We start from the raw sequence: 23,921 nt of genomic DNA, 5'->3' as shown, positions 1-23,921 counted from the left end.
ACTCAAGACATTTATTATAAAGCCATTTGTCTTCGAAATAATGAAGGACAACCAAGTTGTTTGAACTTCAAATGAATTAAATATCGGAATATTTGAAATAACCGCCGTTGCTAGAACAAACAATTGAAATTCATCACTCAGTTCAATCTACGTCCTGCAGATGGCGAAAGTTACCTTGCTATTACGTGCTGCCATCGAGTGATAGTGTAATGTATTTTATCCAGATGTGTGTTTTCATTATTGGCCGTCGGTGGCACCATTGTCAGTCCTGTCTTGTTGTCTTGTTGTGAACGGCAAGAAACGATGAGGGAAGATGATGATGGCTGATCAGTTTCGGAAAGTTGAACAATATTCGCCAAAATCGTCACCCAGAGGGGCTCGGTCCCCTGTTGTTTCACGTCAAGATTCTACAGGAACATTAAAAACGACGATCTCCTTAGGGAAAAACCCATCCATCGTCCATAGCGGACCCTTCTACTTGATGAAGGAGCCGCCAGGTAAGCCTGTCTGAATGGAAAGAGCAATGTGCTTGTGTGACATGCTTCATCCTTGTGTGAGGTAAGTTGGAAAGTAAATTGCGTTCATTAGGTTTGATTTTTTTGTAACTGGATCTAGGCAAGCGATATGTAGAAATTTGTTCAAAATACAGGTCTAACTAAAATTCCAGTTCAGCTGTTGCTAGGGTATCAATGACGTTAATTACAGCAATGTTGAAATGCAAGAGTGTGGAGTATGTAAACAAATAAATACATAATATCACAAATTAAACCGAGAGCTCTGCAAACTGAGTATTGCTGGGAATAGGGACGTGACTGTTGATGTTCGGGTCAGCAATGTGTCAATTTTACCGAGGTAATTCTTATTTTTCACTTTTTGTAATAAGGGCTGCTGAAAATCATGAAATGAATCCCTACCGCATTTTGCTATATTCCTAATACAGGACGTAACATTTGCTTCGATGGTATATAAATATAGCCTACTTCATTTTCGTTTTAGTTGCTCATTTTAGTTACAGTGTGCATCTCTAATATAAAAAAAAATGTGCAAAATCAACACATGTTTTGACAAAACTGGTTGTAATACGTGATAGATGACTTCAAATTAAATACTGTATTTTGAGACCTGGTTCAATTCTTAACTGATTTAGTTTTGTTTTTATTACCCTTTTATTTTTTTTTTTGGAAATGTATCATTGTTGAAGTCTAAGTCATATGTAGCATACAGATAAGTGAAACAAATGTCAAAATAATAAAGTAACGTCTTTAAGAGAAAATCAGTACAATTGTGTTTTATTAACATTTATACAGACTAATACCAAATAACTAGAATAACTAGATTACCGTTTTCAGCGTAAATAATGGTACTGTATTATTATAGTCGTCTTCCTAGGAGTTTTTTCTCTTTGGAGGAATCATATATATTCTTCTGCATTCTTGTTGACCTGAAACTATTGAATGATGATAAATTAAATTCAAATTAATGATGGCGGAATGAGTCTGAGGATCTAACACGAAATTTGCACTTGCTTAACTGGTTGAGGATCAACTCCGGAAAAAGCCCAAACCAGGATTTGAACCCAGGTCCGTTAGTCTCTTCAATGATATTCTGCTACTGATTGGTCTTGTGTTACTGTCCTCAATTGTGATAGCCCAACTAATCAAATCATTTTCTATGCTGTTCAGCCAGATAGTTTTGGGTTTCCCTCTGCTATGTCCTCCAGGGTTATCGGTTTTTATTCTTTTAGGAATCCCTGAACTATCCATTCTATCACGTGTCCAGCTCATCTTATCCTTCCTGCTTTTAAGATATTCATGACTGGAGGATGAGCATATAATTTATGTAATTCATTATTATAACGTTTCCTGTCAGTATTATAAATTAAATCAATTAGAAAGTATTTACCTTCGACAGACGGCCCGTTTCGACGCTATTTGTCGTCGTCTTCAGTGTCTCTTTAACCACTCTTGAATGGTTCAAGAGACACTGAAGACGACGACAAATAGCGTCGAAACGGGCCGTCTGTCGAAGGTAAATACCTTTTTAACAATTTTAACACTTTTAACGTGTGACAGAGTAAATTTTATGTTTTTAACAAAGTGTTAACGAGAACTTTAATCAATAAATTAGAAAGTTTCCTTTCTAAAATATTGAGCATAATATTTTCAATATCTTTAATTAATGGCCAGGCTTCCGAACCATCGGTAGCACAAGGGATGTAAGATTATATTTGTTCCACTTTCCTACAAATTTATTTGGTGATATGTATACGTGACTGAAACTTAAAAATGCTGTTGAACTAGGCCTCAAACGATGTACACAGTGTTTCAGAAGTCTCTGACAGAGTTCACTCATTAATAGGCCTAACTTAAAAACTGTTGAAGATAGGAACTTACGGTTTTTTGCATTGCTATTGTCAACTCAAAAAGTTGCTCTGCTCTCCACCTCAACATAGGCTCCTTTAGTTGCCTGGAGAATAGCTGACCAGTAGTCAATTTCATTCCATGTTTGTAGTATGTCTGCAGTGATACTGTACTGCGTCTCTGATACTTTGCTTCGGTTCTTGTATATTAGACACTTACTTGTGTATACTATTCTTGACAAAACCCCACAAGGAAAAATCCAGAGACATATTATTGGGGGAGCAGGGTGGTCAGGACATTGGTCCATCATGGCCAGTTTTCACTAATCTTTCCATCAGAAGTAATTACATACTATGCAGAAGTAAAACCTTCCGTCTTGTTGCAGTAGCTCTGATCGCTCAGACATCTGCATGTCATGTGGAGGGAAGTAGGTTCGAGACTCATTCCAGTGAACTTTATTTCCTGAATAACGTTAAAATGGAGTTCTACAGAGTTTGTTTAACAAACACTGCAATGATTACTATCCAATTCTATCAATTATTATTAGGCTTGACCTCGCCCAAAAAAAATACAGAGTATTAATTGGAAGATAAATAAAATAAAGATAAAGACAATTATGAAAAACAAACAATAGTGTCCACTTGTACTTGCTAAATGATGCCTTCACTACTTTTTTGTCTCTTAGATTTCTAACTGCTTTCCTTCTCAGTTTCCTAGAATGCTCCTCTGCTGGGACCAGGTGTCAATTTGGGACATTCATTCATCCATAGTTTTCTGCCCAAGGACAGATCTTCCACTGCAAACTCAGTATTCTCCAACCTTTTCTAGTTTCAGCTTTCCTCTTAGTCTCTGTATATGATCCATACTGGTAGTTCACAAGTCTAGTTGGATTTAGCACATTTTCCGGGAATGTTACAGTAGAATTTAACCACTGACTGTCCGTAGTTAAAATCTTCCTAAGAGTTTGATTATTTTCAGCCCATTTTTTAACACTTTTTATGAATTGTTATTAATATTCCTTGCAATAACATAATATCATCAGTATAGTTCATTAAATCTAGTTTCTTCAGTATGTAGTGAAAAACATGTTCTTTCCTTTCAGAAAAACCACATTGTCCTCGCCAGACATGTAATAACTTCCTTTGTATAATGTGCCCCTGAACGAAAAATAAATATGTAGGCCTATCCGAAAGTGGCGAAATAATGCAGTTGAATTTTCTACCACTCACCCTTGTAGTATTACTTCAAGGTCAAACTTAATAATAGCCCATAGGAGTTGGACACTAATTATTCCAGTTTTGTTAAACACTGAAACATCGGTCCTAACACTGTAAAACTTGATTTTAACGTTATTTAGGGGGGGGGGGAACTTACTGGGATGAGGCTCGAACCTGCTCCCTTCCACGTGACAGGCAGATGGCTGAGCCACCTGAACTACTGAGGTGAGACAAAAGACCATGCTTCTGGGCGGCATGTCAATCTCCTTATAAATGTTATTGTGTGAACCGCATTATGAAAAAACTCCCAAGAGTCGGCCCATTACTTTTTTCTGGTACTGTACATGTATGTACAATACTTAAATGAGGCTTGTGAGATAAAAAAACCCTGATAACCCACATTTTGTTATAAAGTGAGATAACTATACTGCTGACTTTGTTGTAATGTATTTTATCTGCTAAGCAAAAGTTTCTTTCTCTGGGATTGGATAGCAAAGTTATATTCATATTGTTAAACCGTCCATATATTTACAGCACAAGGAAAAAGTTTGTATCTTTTTTTTTAATAGGTCGGTGTAGATAAAGATATGGGAAAGAAGTAACTTGCAGTTATTATATAAACTTTTATAAATTTAATTTGAAATATTGCGCATATACACAATCATTGTAAGAGATGGAGAAACTAAGTATCCCTGAACAACCAAGTTCGAGTAATTTCGTGACCTACTTAATGCCTTTTTCAGATACATAGGCGGAATTATGGGGGGCACTGCCCCCCCCCCAAACTTGTCTGAACTTTTTTTTATTAACGTTAGAAAATATTTAATTCAAAAGATCTTTTTTGCTTTTATTTATGATTAAATTTTTGTATTTAAATTGACGAATTAATGTCTTCAGATCATGTGTCTGGACTATAATATGTATTTTAAATTTTTGAATGTGTAAGACTTTCTATAACTTACCTCGTTTGAGGAATGGAAGCACTGTAATGTTTTTTTTTTTTTGTAACCGCCTGTACTCATGTATTAGAAGTCTGCAGATGTTCAGGCCACACTTGGAGAATAACATACTGCACAATAATGCAAAGTTTCTGTTAGCACTGTTAAGTAGTTTTATTGATGTATATGTGTTCCTGTATGAGAGAGAAAAGAAAGAGGTCGTATTAAATTATGTCCTATTATAATTTGTAGTAGATCTATAATTCAAGCCCTATACATTTTGGTCCGAAACATCCTGGATATGGGTGTAACACTGTGAGAAACTTGCCCTCCGAAAATACCTTTATTAAATGATCATATTCCAATATACTGTACTGTACCACGGTCAGGCTGTAACGGGGGGAAGAGGTACATGATGCCCCCCATAACCCTGTTATATGGGGATTCTATGGTTTTGCTTTGCCCCCCCCCCCCAAGGAAACTGTTCTCTCTCCACCTATATTCAGATAGAAGGTTTACACATGTTAAGCTAATTTCATTAACCATTGTTACTTTTTTTAGTACAATAGTTATTTTATTTTCTCAAAGTGAATTTTTAGTTATTTTCTTTGTTTTCTCAAAGTGAATTTTATGTGGGTTATCAAATTCTGCCCTCTCCCTCAACAGTTCTCAGACACGTTAATTTGCAGCGGAATTTTATGTAAACTTCAAATAAAATACACTGCTCTGTGTAAATGTTGCATATCAGTGTTTAAAATGAAGAGATACTTGCAAAATTTACTCACTGTTTCATGCTCAAAATTAGAATTACAGTAAAGTACCAGTATAACGAAATCCTAGGCACGTCTGAAATTACTTTCTTACAGTGAAATTTCGTTATATCGAAATACGTTATTTTTCTAAAGAAAGAAGCATTCTTGTTCATTTACCTCCTCTTATGCTGTAAATTCCGCATATTTTGAATGTAGGTCTGAAAAATATCTATAAATAAAATAAAAAGCTGAGCTTGCATTTCAAAAGAAGAAGTTTAAAGAAAAGCATAGGAAAAATACAAAATTCAAATTTTATGAAGCTGTGAAGGAAACGAAATGGGGAGAACAAGGGAACAACTGCACGAAAAAAAAAAAACACTCGGACATATCTGCATCATAGTAGACATAGTACTATATTAGCTAGATATTTAATAACCACCTGGCTACTACACAATCGCAATATTATAATATAAAATATATCCCTACTTGTTAACTATTTATACCCTTCATTTAAAATATTGTCGTTAAAAAGTTGTTGTTGTTTTCTAATGCCAGGTGTTTGACAATAAAGTCATTTGACCTCTTGCACTCCAATATTTTTCAAAGATATTATCATGACTAGCCACTGAAGCACAGATTTTGAGGTGTTCCGAATCCATTTCTTGGTTTGAGTTGCACAATGGGCAGTTAGGGGACTGACATATTCCAATTCTATGCAGGTGTTTGGCCAAACAATCATGGCCTGTTTCCAATCTAAATGCAGCTACAGATGATTTTCGTGGTAAATCGGGAATTAACTATGGATTTTGATGCAGAGAGTTCCATTTTTTCCCTTGGGATTGAGTTATCAAATTTTGTTTGTTGAAGTCTAAGTATGTAGATGTAATAAATCTCTTCACAGAGTAATACATAGATTTAGTAACAGGTCTGTAAGTAGCAGTGCTGCCCTTCTTTGCTAAAGCATCCGCATTCTCATTTCCCAGGATTCCACAATGGGATGGTATCCATTATTTATTCGTAAAAACGAATTTCGTTAAATTGAAACATTTTAACATTAAATCATATGAGAAAAGGGCAAGGGACAGAAAATAATTTCTTAATACTGAATATTTCGTTATAACGACATTTTACTATATACCGAACTGTTGTTAAGTTTGATTTATTTTTACTTTTGTTTCAGGTGAAAGTGAGTTAACTGGGGCCACAAATTTGATGGCATATTATGGCTTAGAACATTCATATAGTAAGTTCAGCGGAAAGAAAGTGAAGGAGCAGCTGTCTTCTTTTCTTCCAAATCTACCTGGTATGATTGATACTCCTGGTCATCAAGATAACAGTTCTCTCCGTTCTGTAATTGAGAAACCCCCTATTGGCGGTAAAGAATTACTTCCATTAACCAGTGTGCAGCTTGCTGGATTTAGACTGCATCCAGGTCCCCTTCCAGAACAGTATCGCTATGTGAACCCAGCACCACAAAGAAAACACAAAAACAAACATAAGAAGCACAAACACAAAGCTGGAGAGACTCCAAGTCAGGAAACCCAAGTGACAGAAGTTGGTCAAGATACTCACGAAAAGAAGCACAAAAAACAAAAGCGTCATGACGAAGAAAAGGAACGTAAAAAACGAAAGAAAGAGAAAAAAAGAAAAAAACAAAAGCATAGTCCTGAACATCCAGGTGGACTTACTCCAAGTCAGCATTCCAATGGTTGAGATGACTTCCTTATTCCAGAGTGTATATATAATTTTTTAAGTACAACACTGCCTCAGATGTGAATCAAGACCATTTGGTACATTCATGAGTGCATCTTCAAGTCTGGATTATATATCTTAGAGAGATGCATTATGTACATAAATCATCTTTCACAAATGGCTGTCACTTTATTCTAAATGTTAAAATAAATGTACAATGTAAATTAATGTCCTTAGTTATTTAAAGGTTAAAAAAATATATTATAGTACTACAAATTTTGTTGCATTGAATCATGTTTGCAGGTTTAGTCCCATTAATATTCTTTGACATTTTGGTTATAAATCTCTGTTAATTTCAGAAAGTACAGTATCATTTTAAATTGAATTGATTACACTAGTTGTATTTATTTATTTTTTTCTGTATTACATTTTTTGAGTAATGCAATGTATTATGTTGTTTTATTGCAGTCAGGAGTTTAACTACAGTAAGTTTTGTAAATATTTGTACAAACATAATCTTTAATTAAATTCTTAAAGGGTTTGAACTCAGTATTTTCTATTAAACATTAACATTAAACTACAAAACAATTATTTATTAAGTGGCCATATGGGAAGGAAATTATTTCATGGTTTAAACTTAAATACAAATTGACACATTCAACTTTATAAATAATAAAAATTCTTCACTAATGATGGTTATTAATGACATTGTTGCGCTGTAATGTTAAAACAAGGTAATTTTATAGTGCAGATGTGAGCAGAATGAAAAGGTGAAAAATATAAATGGTGACAACAGCTTAGCAAGTTGTATGTTGTTTGGAATTTCATTTATCCACACATATATGGAGGACACTTTGGGATGTACTGTTTCGTTCTAAATTGTTCTCATTCACGTTGAAATACACGGATTACACGAATTGTTATTATCAGTAATCCTCCAGGTAATTTATGTAAAATATCACTATCTTCATTCGTGAGTGAAAACTTTCAAAAACCTAATAAAAGCAAAATGTATTTAAACAAATTCTTTTGTGTTCTCTATTAAAACTTTCTAGTGAAATAATTATTGAATCTCTTCGCTAAATTTGCTCATATAACTGTAGAGTATACTTTTGATTATGTTGTTCTAATGTCTAAACATATTTTGGCAATAAGGCCAATGGTTTTCTTGAACTGAAATATTTTTCAGGGATGATATTGTGCATAATTAAGGTTGTGTGCATCTGTTAAGATAGTCTAGATGCATAACTTAATTTGAATTTCACAGAATACAATTTTTTCTGTGTTGTAAATTCCTATCTTGTGAAGGTGGTCTGTCCATAGTCTGAACATTGTACCTATAGATCTTCGTGGCTACTGGGGTATTACTCCAGGATTAGTTAAAATCTTCCATGTCTTGTCTTTGCGATATCTTCATTATTTTGCTTCTGGATGAATCTAAATTTACTTTTAATTAATTCTTTTACAGCATACTATAAAAGACTTTGGTTATAATTATGTAGAATTTGGGCTCTCCCCTTCTTCTTCTTCCAAGAAATCCTCTGTTTTATTACCTCTTATACCACAATGAGAGGGGATCCATTGTAATGTAATCTTTTTATCCAGTTTGTTTTAAAAGTATATAATTTTTCTGTAATCTAGAACTATAACACTTTTTGAGGATTGTGCAATATTGCTGCATGTGATTCTGATAAGATTATAATATTTTGGAAATCTTCTGTCCTATACAGTAGATTTTGTAAGGATATGAATATGGCAGCAATTTCTCCATCAAAATTTGTCGTGTTCTGACCTACTGAATGGTAAAATGAGAAAAGAGTGCATGTTCCTGCAGTTTCTGATTCTCTATGATTTATGGCCGGCTTCTGAAATGTCAGATAACTATTCAATAGCACTATTTGTTCGATAAGTGTTTCTGAAACTTCAGATAGCGGTTACCAATTATATAAACCTCCCCATAATGTATCTGAAGGTAAATGGCCGGATAACTCCTTATGTATTCAATAAACACTCAATATGGCGACTGAACAGCTGACACCCAAGCCAGAAATCTTGATGTTACACAAATTGATGATGTCCAAGAGAATGGGGGACTATAATAAAATAAGGAGTAAAGTCACATGTTTATATTGGGTTGTGACAATAGTTACATAAAGTTAATTATAATTTGAGTAACATTGAAGAATAATATTGGATAATAATTATATTATTTCATGATATTTCAAGGAGTTATCTTAGTGAGCTAAGTTTGACCTTTAGATGTACAGAAAAATCTATAACCACCAACTAATGCATTTCATGCGATGTCACCACTTGGTATTTGTGTAAAGGTGTGTATAAAAACTTATTATGGTAAATTTGTAATGTAAAAAATTAAGACTAACTAAGATTCGAACCAGCTACAACCAATGCTATCTGGTTAAATCCACGTTAATCCACCTACGCTACAATGGCTCAGACTTTAATCCGGTGTATTACGTAGCTTTCTCATTCGACTTCGTTTCGATAAATGTATTCTTTTTCGATAGATTTAGTATTTATCAATTTTATTGCTATTTCACTCTTCAGAGGCTCTAATGCAGCTAGAATCAAACCTTCGTTTTATTTTATAACATATTTTAGAACAAAATACAGCACATTTACATGATTTAATTGTGTCATCTTGTGAACTGGGCTTCAAGGAGACAGGTATGCATACTGTTCTGTTTCTGGAACTTCACATTTGCTGTCAGCCCATTCTTTTTGAATCTTATTGTACAACCAAGACAGTTAAAAGTATTTGTTTGCTGAATTATTTTATTACGGTTTTACTTTTAATTGTGTCTTCTCCTCTGAAAACTATTGATTTTTATCTTAGAATGTAGAAGTAGAAATTTCTAACCATACCTTGATCCTAGAGGTCTGCATGAGTAAGGTAATGGCCCAGTGGGGTCAGGGGTCTGTACCCAGTCATGTACCTGCCTGAACCTGTCTGAAGTCTGACACCTGACTTAAAATCCAACTCAAACAGTGATAGTGCGTGACAGTTGAAAAGTATTTCACATTGCTGCATTATGATTGTATTAATTTAATGATCTTTCTCCCCAGTGTTTTTAATGTTTCATTAACAATTCTCAAAAACTAAATAAATGTATGTCATATAATTCCAATACAACAGTGCAAAACAACTACTGTATATTTTGTGACTAACTTCAATCCGGGTAGCCAACTTGACCCCAGTTTATGATAGTATTTTGGACATTTTCCAGTCTTTCAATAGAGCTGCAATTCATTGACAATTATTGAATCGGCTTCAGTCAGTTATGTTATAACTGGAACTTGGAAAATTCAAGTGGCCCAACTTTTGTTTCTGGGTCTGTACATATTTACCCATCTGCAGAATCTTCAGGTAAAACAAGTTTGCGAGAACAAGGTACCAGTAGGTGTTTTCAAGAATCGTGGAGAAATAAACCAGTGGATTGAATATGATTCAGAGTTAGACAAGCCTGACAGTGTTGTGTTCTGGTTATAAGAAAACTCTTAGAAACCAAGCAACTCTGTTGTCGACCTAAGAGTAATAAAGGTTTTTTTATTTATTTTGTACAGAAGGCTCTTTATATCCAGTAAGCAAAAGCAGCAAGAATTTAATTATACTGATTTATACCAGTGGCAAAGTGTGAACACCTATTGGAAAAAAAATTAAAAGTCTGTGCCTATGCTTCCTTGATACAACCCAGTTATTTATGGAGATAACTTTAGTTGTTTATTTTGCAAATAACTCTGAATAAAATGTTGTTGTTTTCTAATGCCAGGCGTTTGACAATTAAGTCATTTGACCTCTTACACTTCAATATTTTTCAAAGATATTATCATGACCAGCCAATGAAGCACAGATTTTGAGGTGTTCCGAATCCATTTCTTGGTTTGAGTTGCACAATGGGCAGTTAGGGGACTGATATATTCCAATTCTATGCAGGTGTTTAGCCAAACAATCATGGCCTGTTGCCAATCTAAATGCAGCTACAGACAATTTTCATGGTAAATCGGGAATTAACTGTGGATTTTGATGCAGAGTTTTCCATTTTTTCCTTTGGGATTGTGTTATCAAATTTTGTTTGTTGAAGTCTTAAGTATGTAGATTTAATAAATCTCTTCACAGAGTAATACGTAGATTTAGTAACAGGTCTGTAAGTAGCAGTGCTGCCCTTCTTTGCTAAAGCATCTGCATTCTCATTTCCCAGGATTCCACAATGGGATGGTATCCATTGGAATACAATTCTTTTATTGAGTGATATTAATGGAGAGAGCATTTTAGTTATTTCTGCTGTTTGAGATGAAGGTGTGTGTTTAGAGACGATTGATAGAATAGTTGCTTTGGAGTCTGACAATATAACTGCATTCCTAAATTTATTGATGTGGCATAGAAGATTCCTGAGACATTCACTTATTGCAATGATTTCACCATCAAAACTTGTTGTTCCATATCCAAGTGATCTATAAAGTGAGAAGAGACACTCTGAATAAAATAATCTTACACATACTGGTGCTTGTACATTGAACTACAAGTTGGTAATGGCATTAGTATTGTCAATGGAACAGAACTCACAGCGGCAAAGTAATATGTTACATTGATAATATAACAATTTCACGACTTTTGCACGGTTGTAGAGCTGGTTTTCAAGAATTGAGTTGGCATCCGTTTCTGTGACTTGCGAATATCAAGTGGGTTGATTGGAACCATAGAGGGCTCTGCCTATGAGCTGTTCAGAGCAGAAGTGGTGTAAGTAAAAAATGGGTAGTGAGAGTTAAACATTCTGTAAAATACAGCGCAAAGTAGCAATTAATATTAAATTTATTTGAACTATTAGTAGTCAGTGGATAGCAAGAAGGACATATTAATTGCTACTTTGCGCTGTATTATACAGAATTTTTACTTTAAGCCTTATTACCCAATTTTGACTTAGACTACTTTTGCTCTGAACGGCTCATATTACTATGATCTAGGGCTGTGGGTTTTCCCCATTAGATCTAGTGTTTTCCTGTCGGTTTAGCGGCTAAAATTTATCAAATTTGTATTGTTATATTATAGGGGTTTTGCGATATTTTTAACATTCACAGGTATAACTGCAAAATCATCTTTTCTATATATAATATCTAAAGTTAACAATTACTGTGCACTTTCATATCTGGTTCATTGATGGCGGGTTTTTAGGAATCAGTATGGCAACACTTGATTTCTGTTGTTTTCAGTCCAGTGTTGCTAACGTCAGGGATTCACTACCAAATCTGGGGTTTTGACGTTCATTTGGAAGGAAATTCTTAATAATTGCTGATATGAGAATTTAGCGAACTTCTTACTCCATAGAGGACATAGAATATTTCTTTTTGTATTGGAAGTATAGGAGACTAGCGTCTTAAGCAGTACAGCTTGGTGGCTTTCCATGAATGTGTCTTGGCGACACTGGCACAGGTACAGGTTGATCCTTGATCATGAAACATTCTACTGCTCTTGTCATGAAATGCGTAGCGTATCGCGTAACCTTGTGTGTAGTCTATATATACGGCTCCATCGGTGATATTTGTCCGAACGGCCTGCATTTCGGACTTCGAAGTTTGTCAAGTGTGTCAAGGAGTGAAGTCATTCTGTAGGTTACTTGCACAAAAGCTGTATGGAAAGAAGAAAATCAGTGAGTATGGTATTATAAAAATAATTTCTTTGTTCACTTTGTACTTTCTTACGCTTCTTAATATATGATTATTATGTGTGAAACTCTGTCAAAACTAGCGCCGATTGAAGGAATTTTAGTTATATTTTGGTTATATCTCCTGTAGTATCTATCCTCGTGATTTTTTTTTTTTTTTTTTTTTAGAGATTTTGCGATATGTTGTGCATCCGATAGTATCTTTATTGTGGCAAAAATTACATGCATAGGATAAATTTCAGAACACGGATTCCATCCTTTCTTAGTTCAAAATTTCACATACACACAAAATAAATTATTGGCACTGAAAAGACAAATCTGCTGAATTTCTCTATGTCATTTTTTTTTTTTTGCAGTTTTTCAGGAGCAAGAATTTAAAGTTTGAACGACTTAAGATCATATGAAGAGCTCAAATGCAAAACAAGTTATATCCATTTTTTTTTAAATAGAGTTCTTGCTGCTACTGCTGCTATAAGGGTCCCCTGCGTCTATACGTGTGATATTCTGTGCAGAAAAAGTTATATCCTCCAGTTGACAGAATGGTAAAAACCTGCGTTTGACTCAAAATAAGTTACATCCATAAATTTGTTTGCTTCAGTTTAAGTTATATCAATTCTTTCGTTTTATTAACGTAATGTGCAACAGCTTTTATAATTTTGCTACTTTAAATAATTTTAATAATTATCAACCGTTGTAACAGTCAATGTGGTGAGAGGAGACTGAATTTGTTGTATTTACGTGAATGGCAAGAGAATGGAAAATATGGAAGGTATGGTGACAGTTGGGGAAGGAAACGTGGGTTCCAGAAAGAGGAAACGTAATGAAACAGACTGGCAAAGAAGAAAGAAAGCCAGGTATAGTGATCCATTTGCTTCTTTAACAGTAAACAGAGAAACAGTACAGGAAACTATCAATAACCGTTTTTCTTCAGTGACAGTGGTTCTCCTTTTTCACTACTTAAGAAAGGATGTAGTCATTTGCAGCACCCGCCTGTAGCAACAAATACTTCGAGGCCGATATCTGAACTCGAAATAAGGAATAGTCATAATCTTCTTGCAAGGAGTGGACTAAATTTTAGAAAAGATCCTAGACTGACCTTCTGCAAGGAATTACAGTCAACGCCAGCAGCTAGGAAAGACCATGATGAACCCAATGAGAATTGTAATTGTGTTGATCTTGAACCTTCTTTAGAGCATGTGTAGAAATTCCCCAAAAGAACAGAATATTGGTTAAAGTCTGGAAAGGACATTCTTTGTTACTCATTTTAAAAATGTATTCAAGATTAGGTCTGTATTCTTCTGAAAATTACAGCAGGCAGTCTTAAAAATGTTATATTTTTAAGTAATTTTGTATTTTATGAAAATAATGTGTAAGTTATAATTTGTAATGATAACTATGTGTATAATTTTCATTGGTAATAATAAAATTAGGTCTTTATTCATGTGAAAATTTCAACAGGCAATCTTATATATATATATATATATATATATATATATATATATATATATCAGTAACTTTGTAAAATATTGTAAAAATAAAAATGTGTATAATTTGAACTGATAACCATATACTTTGTTCAATATTTTATAGTATTAGTAAGTTCAAAATTAATATCTAGGCTACTCACATCACGATTAAGTACAAAACAAGTTATATCCACTTTTTAAGTGCAAATCATGTTATATCCACTTTGAAATTTAAATAATTTGATGAAGGAAGAATATTGAAGGCCAATATTTGCTCTAAAATCTTGTTACCCTAGAAGGAATTGGATGATGAAAAATAATTATAAAATATACCGTAAATATACTGGGTGGCACATTTTGCTCATTTCTGAGAAAACTTTTCTGAGGATATAACTTGTTTTGCATTTGAGGTCTTCATATCATGCTTAATAACAACGGATTGCACAGAAAAATAATAGAAATATGGGGAAAATGTCAGTCATCTTAAAATACTAAAAAGAGCAGATTTGTCTGTGTTTGTCAAATGCGCATCATCATCTTACGAAAAGGCATCCTTATGTATTCCATATCAAAATGAAGTAAACTGCAAATTAATGTACAATGACTCTTATCCTGAAAAAAAAAAATGACATGGGAAGATTTCAGCAGATTTGTCTGCGTTTGTTAAATGTGCATCATCATGCTTACGAAAAGGCACTTTTCAGTGCCAATAATTTATTTCGTATGCACAAGGTTGGAATTTTGAACTAAGAGGGAAAGAAAGGAATCCTTGTTCTGAAATTTATAAAAAAAAATCGTGCCTCCTTCAATGCAGTTTTTTTGGATAATTGTCAATTAACACATATTTATAATAAGATCGGATGACACAACATTCTTTATGTCTAACAACTCAATAGCCAGATAATCTTAATAAGATAAATGTTGAGCATTCAAAAGACAAAAGTATGAGATTTGTGGAAAAATAGAAGAGTCATTGTACATTAATTTGCAGTTTATTCATTTTGATGTGGAATACATCAGGATGCCTTTTCGTAAGCACGATGATGCACATTTGACAAACGCAGACAAATCTGCTCTTTTTAGTGTTTTAAGATATAATTGTCATTGAGGAATCCGTATACTGAAATTTTCCCTTTCTTTTTTCTGTAGCTTCACTGATTTCTGTATGATGTATAGGCTAAACTAGAGCAGAATTATTTCCCTTTGTACTCCGCTTATACCACAGTTAAAGTATATTCTTCTTATACTGTGCTTATACACCTTCAAGTATTTTATAGCAATACCAACATAGCTTTGATGACATTAAGAAAGTTTCATACTAGTGTTCACTTACACTATGCCTTGCATACGAATCTGTTACAGGTTAGGTTAAGTTAGTTTAGATTTTTGTTATGTCTTGCTATATGAATCTGTGCAGGATTTTCAAGCGTTGGGCAAAGGCTGGAAATTTTTTCTTTAGCAATGTTGTCAGTATTGGTCTGTAATAAGGTATTGTAATGTGGGATGTATAAACGAAATTATACATTACGAAAACTGTGTGTTTTTCGTTATTATTTGATCTCTTTCACTATTTTTGAGTGCTTATTACTACAAGTTAATGCATTCTTCACGCGCAATTTTATGTTTTATATCCCTATGTTTCCTTCTTTTACTACACACCACAACATTTCCATCTCTATTATAATGCACCTTTAATTTCAAATGTATTGCTACATTTTCGAACGTTTTCCTTCCTTCCAATATATCCAGGCTATAAAATCCTCAACGTTTCAATCCCATTTTCACAAAAATTTCTGTATAGACTAAATTAAAAGATTTTCACTTCTGAAATCACCAGAACTAACTGTGTGCTAGTTTCGTGGGCTATATTGTAATGCACTGTTGTAGCCTCCCTTTCCCCTCTTTCTTGTTACCAATATAACACTCGTGAGGTCCTGGACCTCTTGCATGATGTTTGGTAATTAGTAGAGGTGGGAGGGAGATTCTTCAGAAGAACTACACTAAAGGAGGCACATCACCCTTTCGCCTCTAATTACCAACATAACAAACAAGCGAGAGGTCCATGACGAATTTTAAGGAAAATGGTTTGTTTTCCGAGTATTGCACCTGGACCTCTTGAGTGTTACATTGATAAACATAAAAGGGGGAGAGCTGCAAGAGTATTGGAATATGGAAGTAAGTGTCGAACAATTTTATGTTGAAAAATTTTTTTTGGCCGCTAACTAAAACCTCGTGTTTATCATTATTATAAAAAACCAATTATGCCTCCTTCAGTAAGCTTTCCTGGAGAATTACAGTGGCTAATTTAATTTACGTAAAAATTAATCCGTCAATTTGTATTTTCTTTGATGTTATTCTGTTAAATCAGCTCTTATTATAATTTCATGAAATTAATAAGATAAAGTGCTGTCTGTAATTTGTATCTTTTCTGGAACAGGTCTTGAAACCAAGACATGAAGCAGAACATTGAAAGTACATGGTCCCTCGTCGGATGGATATTAGGATGTGTATCCTTAACAGTTTCAATTCCTTGGCTAATTTACCAGCTGATCGGTGGTATAAATTCAAGACGTGCAAGATGCAAACTGAAAGAAAAGGTGGGATTATACGTTTTCATGTAGCTTGTTGCGAATTTATTCTCATATAATACAAAAATGTAGAATAAGTGAATGTGTTCTTTCTTTCTTTCTTTTTATATAGGCTAAAATGCAATTTTGAGCTTTTTGTAATGTAGTTATGATAAAAGGGAATATAATATTAGTCTAGTAAACTTCTCGATAAAATTTTGTCAAAGGGTGTAAGCAATTTTAAGCCAAAGATTAAAATGAAGATAACATGTTTATTGCATTTAATTATAAGGTAGCAAGAATAACAATTATGATATTTCCAAGGAAGAAGAAATGTTCAAAGATCAGGAAAGAATTGGGCTGACTATCTTCGAGTCTTCGAACAGACTGAAGCTTGAGTTGCCAGATTTCAGGAGGAGAAATAGGAACACATGTATCAACATTTAAATTTTAACACTACAATGAATCAGCAGGTTAATAATTGCCTTACTGTTTAGTTAACCTTCTTTGCTTTCCATATTGGTACAAAAGGACGTGTTTCAACCAATCATTGCTCTTTATCGCTACAATTTTATCACTTCCCTAGCATTTCTTTTTATCACTTCCCTAGCATTTGTTTTTACCACTTCCCTAGCATTTGTTTTTATCATTTCCCTAGCATTTGTTTCTTTGTTTGCCAACATTTCAAACTGCAAATTCTTTATGGTAGCCTATCATAAAACATGCTTTGCAATCATCATTTGTTTTCCGCATAAATAGTCCACTGAAAATGGTGGCTCCGTTCAAACGTTTTGGTAAAACTAACATTATTGAAATAGAATTTTAGTAAGTCAATTAATATTGTTTTATTAGAGTACTTTATTTCTTCTAATCTGTATGTATTTTCTTCTAATAGTGTAATAGTCAATTAAATCCCACTCGAGTTTTGATTTTCTCTAGATAAATCAAAACCTCTAGTGAGATTATTGTTGATAAAACAGAACATTTTTGACATTTTGATTTACATTCGAAAAAGGTCGGGGACTAAATTGTAAGGTCTGATCACGATCACCTTATTGCATACCCTTTTCACCTGGCCTACTCCATTCTATGCCGTCACCCTTCTACACTAGTTTTAGTCTTTCAAGTTGTGTTAGTTGAAGAAGGGAAGAGTGACCTTTCCTTGGAAATTACCTTTCATTTGATGTTTATTCATATCCAATGTAATTTTAGGTTGTTATGATTACTGGAGCTAGTTCGGGATTGGGAGAATCTCTTGCACATTCCTTCTATAAAGCTGGTTGTCGAGTTATTTTATCAGCAAGACGTCAGAATGAACTTGAGCGAGTAAGGAATGATTTGCTCGCCATGCATGTGGTAAGATATACTTTAAGTATCAGTACAACTTAAGGTGGCTGCACACCAAGATGATAGGTATTGCTTGTGCTCGTTAACACTATGTTGCAGTGACTGAACAGGTGCTAACCAGTACAATGGCAACATCCATCTTAAGATATAAATCGTATTGTCCTGGTATACAGCCCACCCAAGATTTCTACAATATTAAACTGTCACAAACTTTTGATGGAACATTATACCTACTATATTAGAGTATTCTTTTTTTTCTTTTCAGACTGTTCCTACACATCCACCAGTAATTTTACCTTTGGATTTGTCGGATTTGAATTCTCTTCCAGAACGAATAACTCAGGCACTGGCAATATTTGGCCATATTGATGTTCTGATACACAATGGCGGTATAAGCAACAGGGGTGACATACTAAGTACAAATGTTGATGTTGCTATTAAGGTGATGGTTGTCAACTATTTTGGGCAGATGGCGCTAACAAAAGGTGTATAATGATATTTGTTACATTAAAATATCTCTTGTCATTTCAAGCTATAAAAAATAGATTCTAATTATGAAATTTACTTTGTAACAGCTGTGTTGCCATCTATGATTGATCGACGTAGTGGTCATATTGTTACTATAAGCAGTGTCCAAGGCAGAATTGCAATACCATACAGGTGTGTATAATAATTATTGCAAACATATATTGTTTTCCAATTTCTTTAACTTCATGATCTTATACTTTTCGTTTAAAAATTTGTTGTGATTCTGCTGTTGTACTTTCTTGGAGGGAAAGGGGAAATAATCACTCACAAAGGATGAGATCTTAATTATGAGATAATGAATATCTTCCGCTGACTCACCCTGTGTGGGAAATGAAAGTGTAGGAGAAAAAAACAGTTATACTGTATGTAATATCTTTGTAAAGGTAAAACATGTCGATAATGTCTTGATCGAACGATTTGGGCAATTATTTCCAAAATCTTCCTGTTTTCAGTTATTTTATTTTGTAATAAACTTTAAAATGTTTTGCATTAAACTTGTATAATTATATGAAAGCTGTATACAGTATAACCCCATTAATATGCTCGTGGCCTTAAAGCATTATAAGTGGGACAGCGCTATAGATGGGAAATGATTTATGAAATGGAGAAAAGAATTTAGACATCACGTATAGGAAACATATTTTATTGTGCATTAGTTACAGTGCAAAATGCAAATAAGAGCTTATTTCATATGAAAAAATCTTTCATTGTTGTTTGCTATGTGTTTGTACTGTTATTATGAATGATAACATTTTCTGTGCTGTACTGCTAAGAGCAACACTGATGTAATTTTTCACTTATAGACAGAGATTTCCGCTTTGCCATTTTGCACTATCAAACTTACTGCACAATTCACAGAATTCAAAGGATGAATAAATTTTACAGAAAGGATAAGAATGTATTGACAGGGAGACGTTTAAGTGTTAAAATCCTTTCATAGAAAGGAAAGTACTGGTAATACATATTGAAACAGTGCTGACCGGAGGATTTTTTTCATGTAGAGAGTGACATTTGTTTCTTACACTCGTGGTGCAATGACTCTTAGTACAAACACAGCAATATATTTCTTCACCATGCTTTTAAAACTATAAGTTTCGCAATGTATACGAATTTTTTACTCATTTCCAATCCGAAAAAAGTGTTACAAGTGGTATTAACTTATTGAATTTTTATCTCTCTTCACATTGGTAAATAAATAGCGATTTTTTTCTTAATTTCAGATCTGCTTATGCTGCCTCGAAACATGCCCTTCAGGCATTCTATGACACATTAAGGGCTGAAATAGCGAAATATAACATTACAGTATCTGTGATAAGTCCTGGTTATATAGCCACAGCTATGTCAATCAATGCTCTTACTGGAAGTGGTGAACAATATGGAGGTAATTATATATTTAGTTACTATGTGTGCATAAATTGTGTGGTTGTTAATTCAGAAATCTGAATTATTACATACACATTAAAATATCTACATTAGAGAAAATTTATAAACATAATAAATGCAATAAATTATTTAATTTCATTACTTGAAACAAAGTTAATACATCAATAATTCTTTGTTTTATATAAGATTAAAATGCCATCGATTTCTTGGATAGTCTGTTCCTATTGCTTTGTTCTTGAGACTGACATTCAGAGGCTAATTGAAGGGCTCAGCGCCAGAGGTGACTAGCCCATATTTATCTAGATTTGCACAAATGAAGGTTAAAGTGGAGAAGGAACTAAAAGAATGGAGATGGGTTGACGTATATATTTTTATTCTAATACAAATTTAAAATTATTATTATTATTATTATTATTATTATTATTATTATTATTTTTTACTACTCTTTTTGGTAATTTGGGATATTTTTATTTTTTGTATCTTAGCTTTCCAGTGTTAAAATTTAAATATATTGATAGCTCGTCTTTTACAGTGTTGTCTTTTAACTTATAATTTGCACTTGTAAATGTTCAATACCTTATCATTGACAGCAATGGATGAGTCAACTGCAAGTGGGTACAAGCCTGAATATGTGGCAGAGAAGATATTGCTTGCAGTGGCAGAAAGTAAGAAGGAGTTGATTATCGCTCCCCTTGCTCCTCGTCTTGCAATACTCATCCGGACAATTGCACCATCACTTTACTTCTGGATTATGAAAAGAAGAGCTGAAAGAGCCGTAAACTAATGGTTGTTATTATTAAAATGCATAACATAATTTTAGTAATAAAATGGCTTAGAAGAACAATGATTTACTTAAATATAACACATTAAGTAATGAGAACACATTTCACAAGAAAACTGTCAGTGAGCTCGTGTTGAAATCTCCCTGCTAATTGCAGACATTGTTAAACTTCCCTATTAGATAGACAAGCTCATTTGCTGCCTATAGTGACTGTAGGCTTCAATAAAGATTATAAATTAATTGAGCGGTCGTCGACGCTGGGTGCTTACTCAGCTGAGGAACAGTGTTGAGTGCACTGCCTTATGTCACATATCACGTGACAGACTAATTGAGAATGGAAAATCAACTATTCTCGCCAAATAACTACCATATCGTTGTTTCATAATGCAACATTTCAAGTAAATTTTTATACCCGACTAATTCTTTATATTTGTGCATTTTCTGTGGAGATGTGTGTATACAGTTTAAAGGGAGGTTTCGACATGAACTGATTAACATTTCCAAAGTTTAGAGGCCTGATTTTTTGGTGAAATAAAACTCTGATTTCTGTGCTATACATACTTTTATTTCAATGGGTATTTCATGAAATAGCTACTTTAACGCATATTTCTAATCATCAGATTTTATTTATGATACCTATTGCTTAAAATTTTACACACATTAGGCATAATACAACGTTCTCAAATACATCCCCAAAACACACACTTTGCATAGTTTCAACATTATCTGCATGAAGGGTTGTGTCATAGTCGGTAAGTATTGAGAATGTCGAACACAGAGAAAGCCAAGAGGTATGAACTCTATCAAATGGCAGAGAAATTAATTATTATAGCAGCACGACATACAAGCATTTCTGAATGGAAATTTTAAACTATGTGTCTATGTAGGGGCAAGGAAAGAGAGAGAGAGAGATAAAGTCTAGAACTGCATTGAAACAAGTTTTTTGGAGGTATATTTCGCGCAAAACAACAAATTTCGTGGCTTTTATTTTGCTTAATTATGTTACATTTAAATGTCTAAAAGGTGTAATACCGCTAAAAACTACACTTAGAATGTTGTCGTGTTCAGTGTTGTTACCAAAAAATCATGCCTTATGTATGTTAGGTGAAAAATGAGAGTATTGAAGTTTGTGTATATCTACCTATCTAGAATGTATTTATTTATGCAGATACATTTTACTAATAAGATGAATGCATTTAATACTCTTACCATATTCATAAATTGATTAATTTCTTTATAACTTCGAAAATAAACTGTAAATTCTTTACTCAGAAGCAGTTATTGTAAAATTAAATGTACCCTAAAACTTAGGCAAAGACATGTGAATTATTTCCTATCAGAAAAGATACTAAACAGTATTCAACCAACTCATAGTCTATACACTTCTTCGTCTTGGCATCATGGCCCTTTTAGTCAAGCCTTAGCCTCCCTTACAATAACCGAAAATTCCTCTCTTTCATATGCTTTACCGTACTCCTCTACCTTCTGGCTCCCAAGGTTCTTAAATATGATTCAACATCATTCAGCCATCTCACATTTCTTCTACCATCTGGAGTCTATATAATTAACTATGTGTAAATGCTATCTTATGTTTCAAGCTATTCTTCAATTTCGATAAACCATTTGAAGCTGAAAATTAATGAAACGAAACATCTGGGCCTTAATCAAGTAAAAAAATGCACATCACTAGGAATTGTGGAACGCAAAGTAACACACAAAAAGTACAAAATTTATCATCCGAAAGAGACTTGAGATTTCGAATATTTAGAACTGAAAATTTCTGAAGAGGGAGAAATAAAACTAGAATTACAAATGCAAATATGGTCACTAAGCTATTAAGTCCCAAATTGCTATCTAGAAACACAAAATTCCGAATTTACAGAACAATTATTATTTATTTTACTGACTATTGAGTAGGAAAAGCTTCAGTGCACTAATTATATTTGAAAATACTGCAAAAAAAAAATAAAAATACATGAAAAATTCGTAACAAAGATACTGGGGAACTTTATAACAACATTGATTTAACTGGAGTAATTCGAAGTAGATTATTAAGATGACTCAAACATATTCTGTGTAATGAAGGATTACTACATCAAATACTGCTTTGTCTTCCAGATGGCAAAGTACCTTTAGATAGACCAAGGCTTAATTGAAGAGGCCGAGTAGTCAGAGAAATGAAGATAAGGCACTGGATAGATGAGTATGAAAGTAGTAGTGTGGTGTGATTTGAAGACCTGTGATTTTGTTGCTGGTTCCAACTGTGACTATAGTTAGAAATTTGAGACCTCTGAGAAATTGCCATCTCCAATCAATTTGTTACTGATAGTGATGATGGTAACTGATGTACATATATGTGATGGCTCCAGACAACTTCAAGTCAGAAGATTCATACTAGAAGGACAAGATAACTAGGATCTAATTAATTATTGTCCCACTCAGACAATTAACATCGACAATTGTTTGATACTCAAGCTGTGTCCACACATTGCTGAATGCACTCGATATGTTCATTCACGAATGATTCAATTAATTATTCATAAACATTCTTGGGTGAATATACGTGCCCACACTTCGCAATAATATAGCTTACTGTGTGTTTGTTACTTGCCACTCTAATCAGTATTGTTGATGTACTTAACAGCACCAGTATGCCAAGTGGCAGAAGAGTGATAAACATAATAGATTATCTGTGGCTGTGATGGAAAACATTCGCAATTGCCAAGGCCAATAAACATCCAAATACAAAAATCACACTATGACAAAATCGCCATTATGTCACAGCGATTTTCCCAGAGCTCTGATAGAAAAACACTGTCACACCCTACCTCTACATGAAAGATATTTGTGAAAGTGGCCAAAAAACTTCTAGATTCTACATGGCTCTAGTTGTAATTTTGATTTGAAACTATCGAATTTGGACGAAGTGTATGGTGGTGGGACAGAATTCTTTGAGAAATTTCCATTTTCTCTCCTCTATAATTCTAGTAATTTTTCATTATTATCTAATCACTGCTCTTTTTGAGGATGTGCTTGTCCCCGTCAACCACTACAAGAGAATTCCTGTAGCTCATCAGACTTGACCATCTAGTACAAGGAGAGAAACAGAAGTGATTATAACATTTATTTTTTCCTGGAATCTGTTGAGAAGTAATTTTTGGTGAACATCAACTAATTAGTCTTGACCTAAATATTGTTACATACTTACA

The 23,921-nt window shown here is 33.7% G+C and overlaps 2 protein-coding genes across 7 annotated transcripts in view; both read left to right on the top strand.

The window, feature by feature from the left end:
• Nucleotides 1-233: 233 nt before the first annotated feature.
• Nucleotides 234-7,504, top strand: MED19 (mediator complex subunit 19). The gene is made up of 2 exons (XM_069816871.1): nucleotides 234-497; nucleotides 6,448-7,504. The coding sequence occupies exons 1-2, from the start codon at nucleotides 314-316 to the stop codon at nucleotides 6,978-6,980; spliced, it is 717 nt and encodes a 238-aa protein (XP_069672972.1). The 5' UTR covers nucleotides 234-313; the 3' UTR covers nucleotides 6,981-7,504.
• A 4,934-nt stretch (nucleotides 7,505-12,438) lies between these two features.
• LOC138692850 (dehydrogenase/reductase SDR family protein 7-like) overlaps nucleotides 12,439-23,921 on the top strand; it is a 23,185-nt gene continuing 11,702 nt past the window's right edge. For 2 of the 6 annotated variants that reach the window (XR_011330148.1, XM_069816135.1), the window contains exons 1-7: nucleotides 12,440-12,625; nucleotides 16,544-16,703; nucleotides 17,886-18,029; nucleotides 18,286-18,505; nucleotides 18,596-18,680; nucleotides 19,769-19,929; nucleotides 20,522-20,717. Coding sequence is in view for 4 of the 6 variants with exons in the window: in XM_069816135.1 (XP_069672236.1) it covers nucleotides 16,560-16,703; nucleotides 17,886-18,029; nucleotides 18,286-18,505; nucleotides 18,596-18,680; nucleotides 19,769-19,929; nucleotides 20,522-20,715 (948 nt within the window). In the remaining 2 variants the exon portion in view is untranslated. Of the gene's footprint in view, nucleotides 12,626-12,996; nucleotides 13,183-13,277; nucleotides 13,495-16,543; nucleotides 16,704-17,885; nucleotides 18,030-18,285; nucleotides 18,506-18,595; nucleotides 18,681-19,768; nucleotides 19,930-20,521; nucleotides 22,696-22,830; nucleotides 23,917-23,921 lie in introns of those variants that run through there. The other 4 variants (XM_069816136.1, XR_011330149.1, XM_069816134.1 and 1 more) reach the window with 4 other exon arrangements.

Source organism: Periplaneta americana, chromosome 17, assembly GCF_040183065.1.
Source record: "Periplaneta americana isolate PAMFEO1 chromosome 17, P.americana_PAMFEO1_priV1, whole genome shotgun sequence".
NCBI classification, from domain to species: domain Eukaryota; kingdom Metazoa; phylum Arthropoda; class Insecta; order Blattodea; family Blattidae; genus Periplaneta; species Periplaneta americana.
This window is presented reverse-complemented; position numbering and strand designations above follow the sequence as displayed.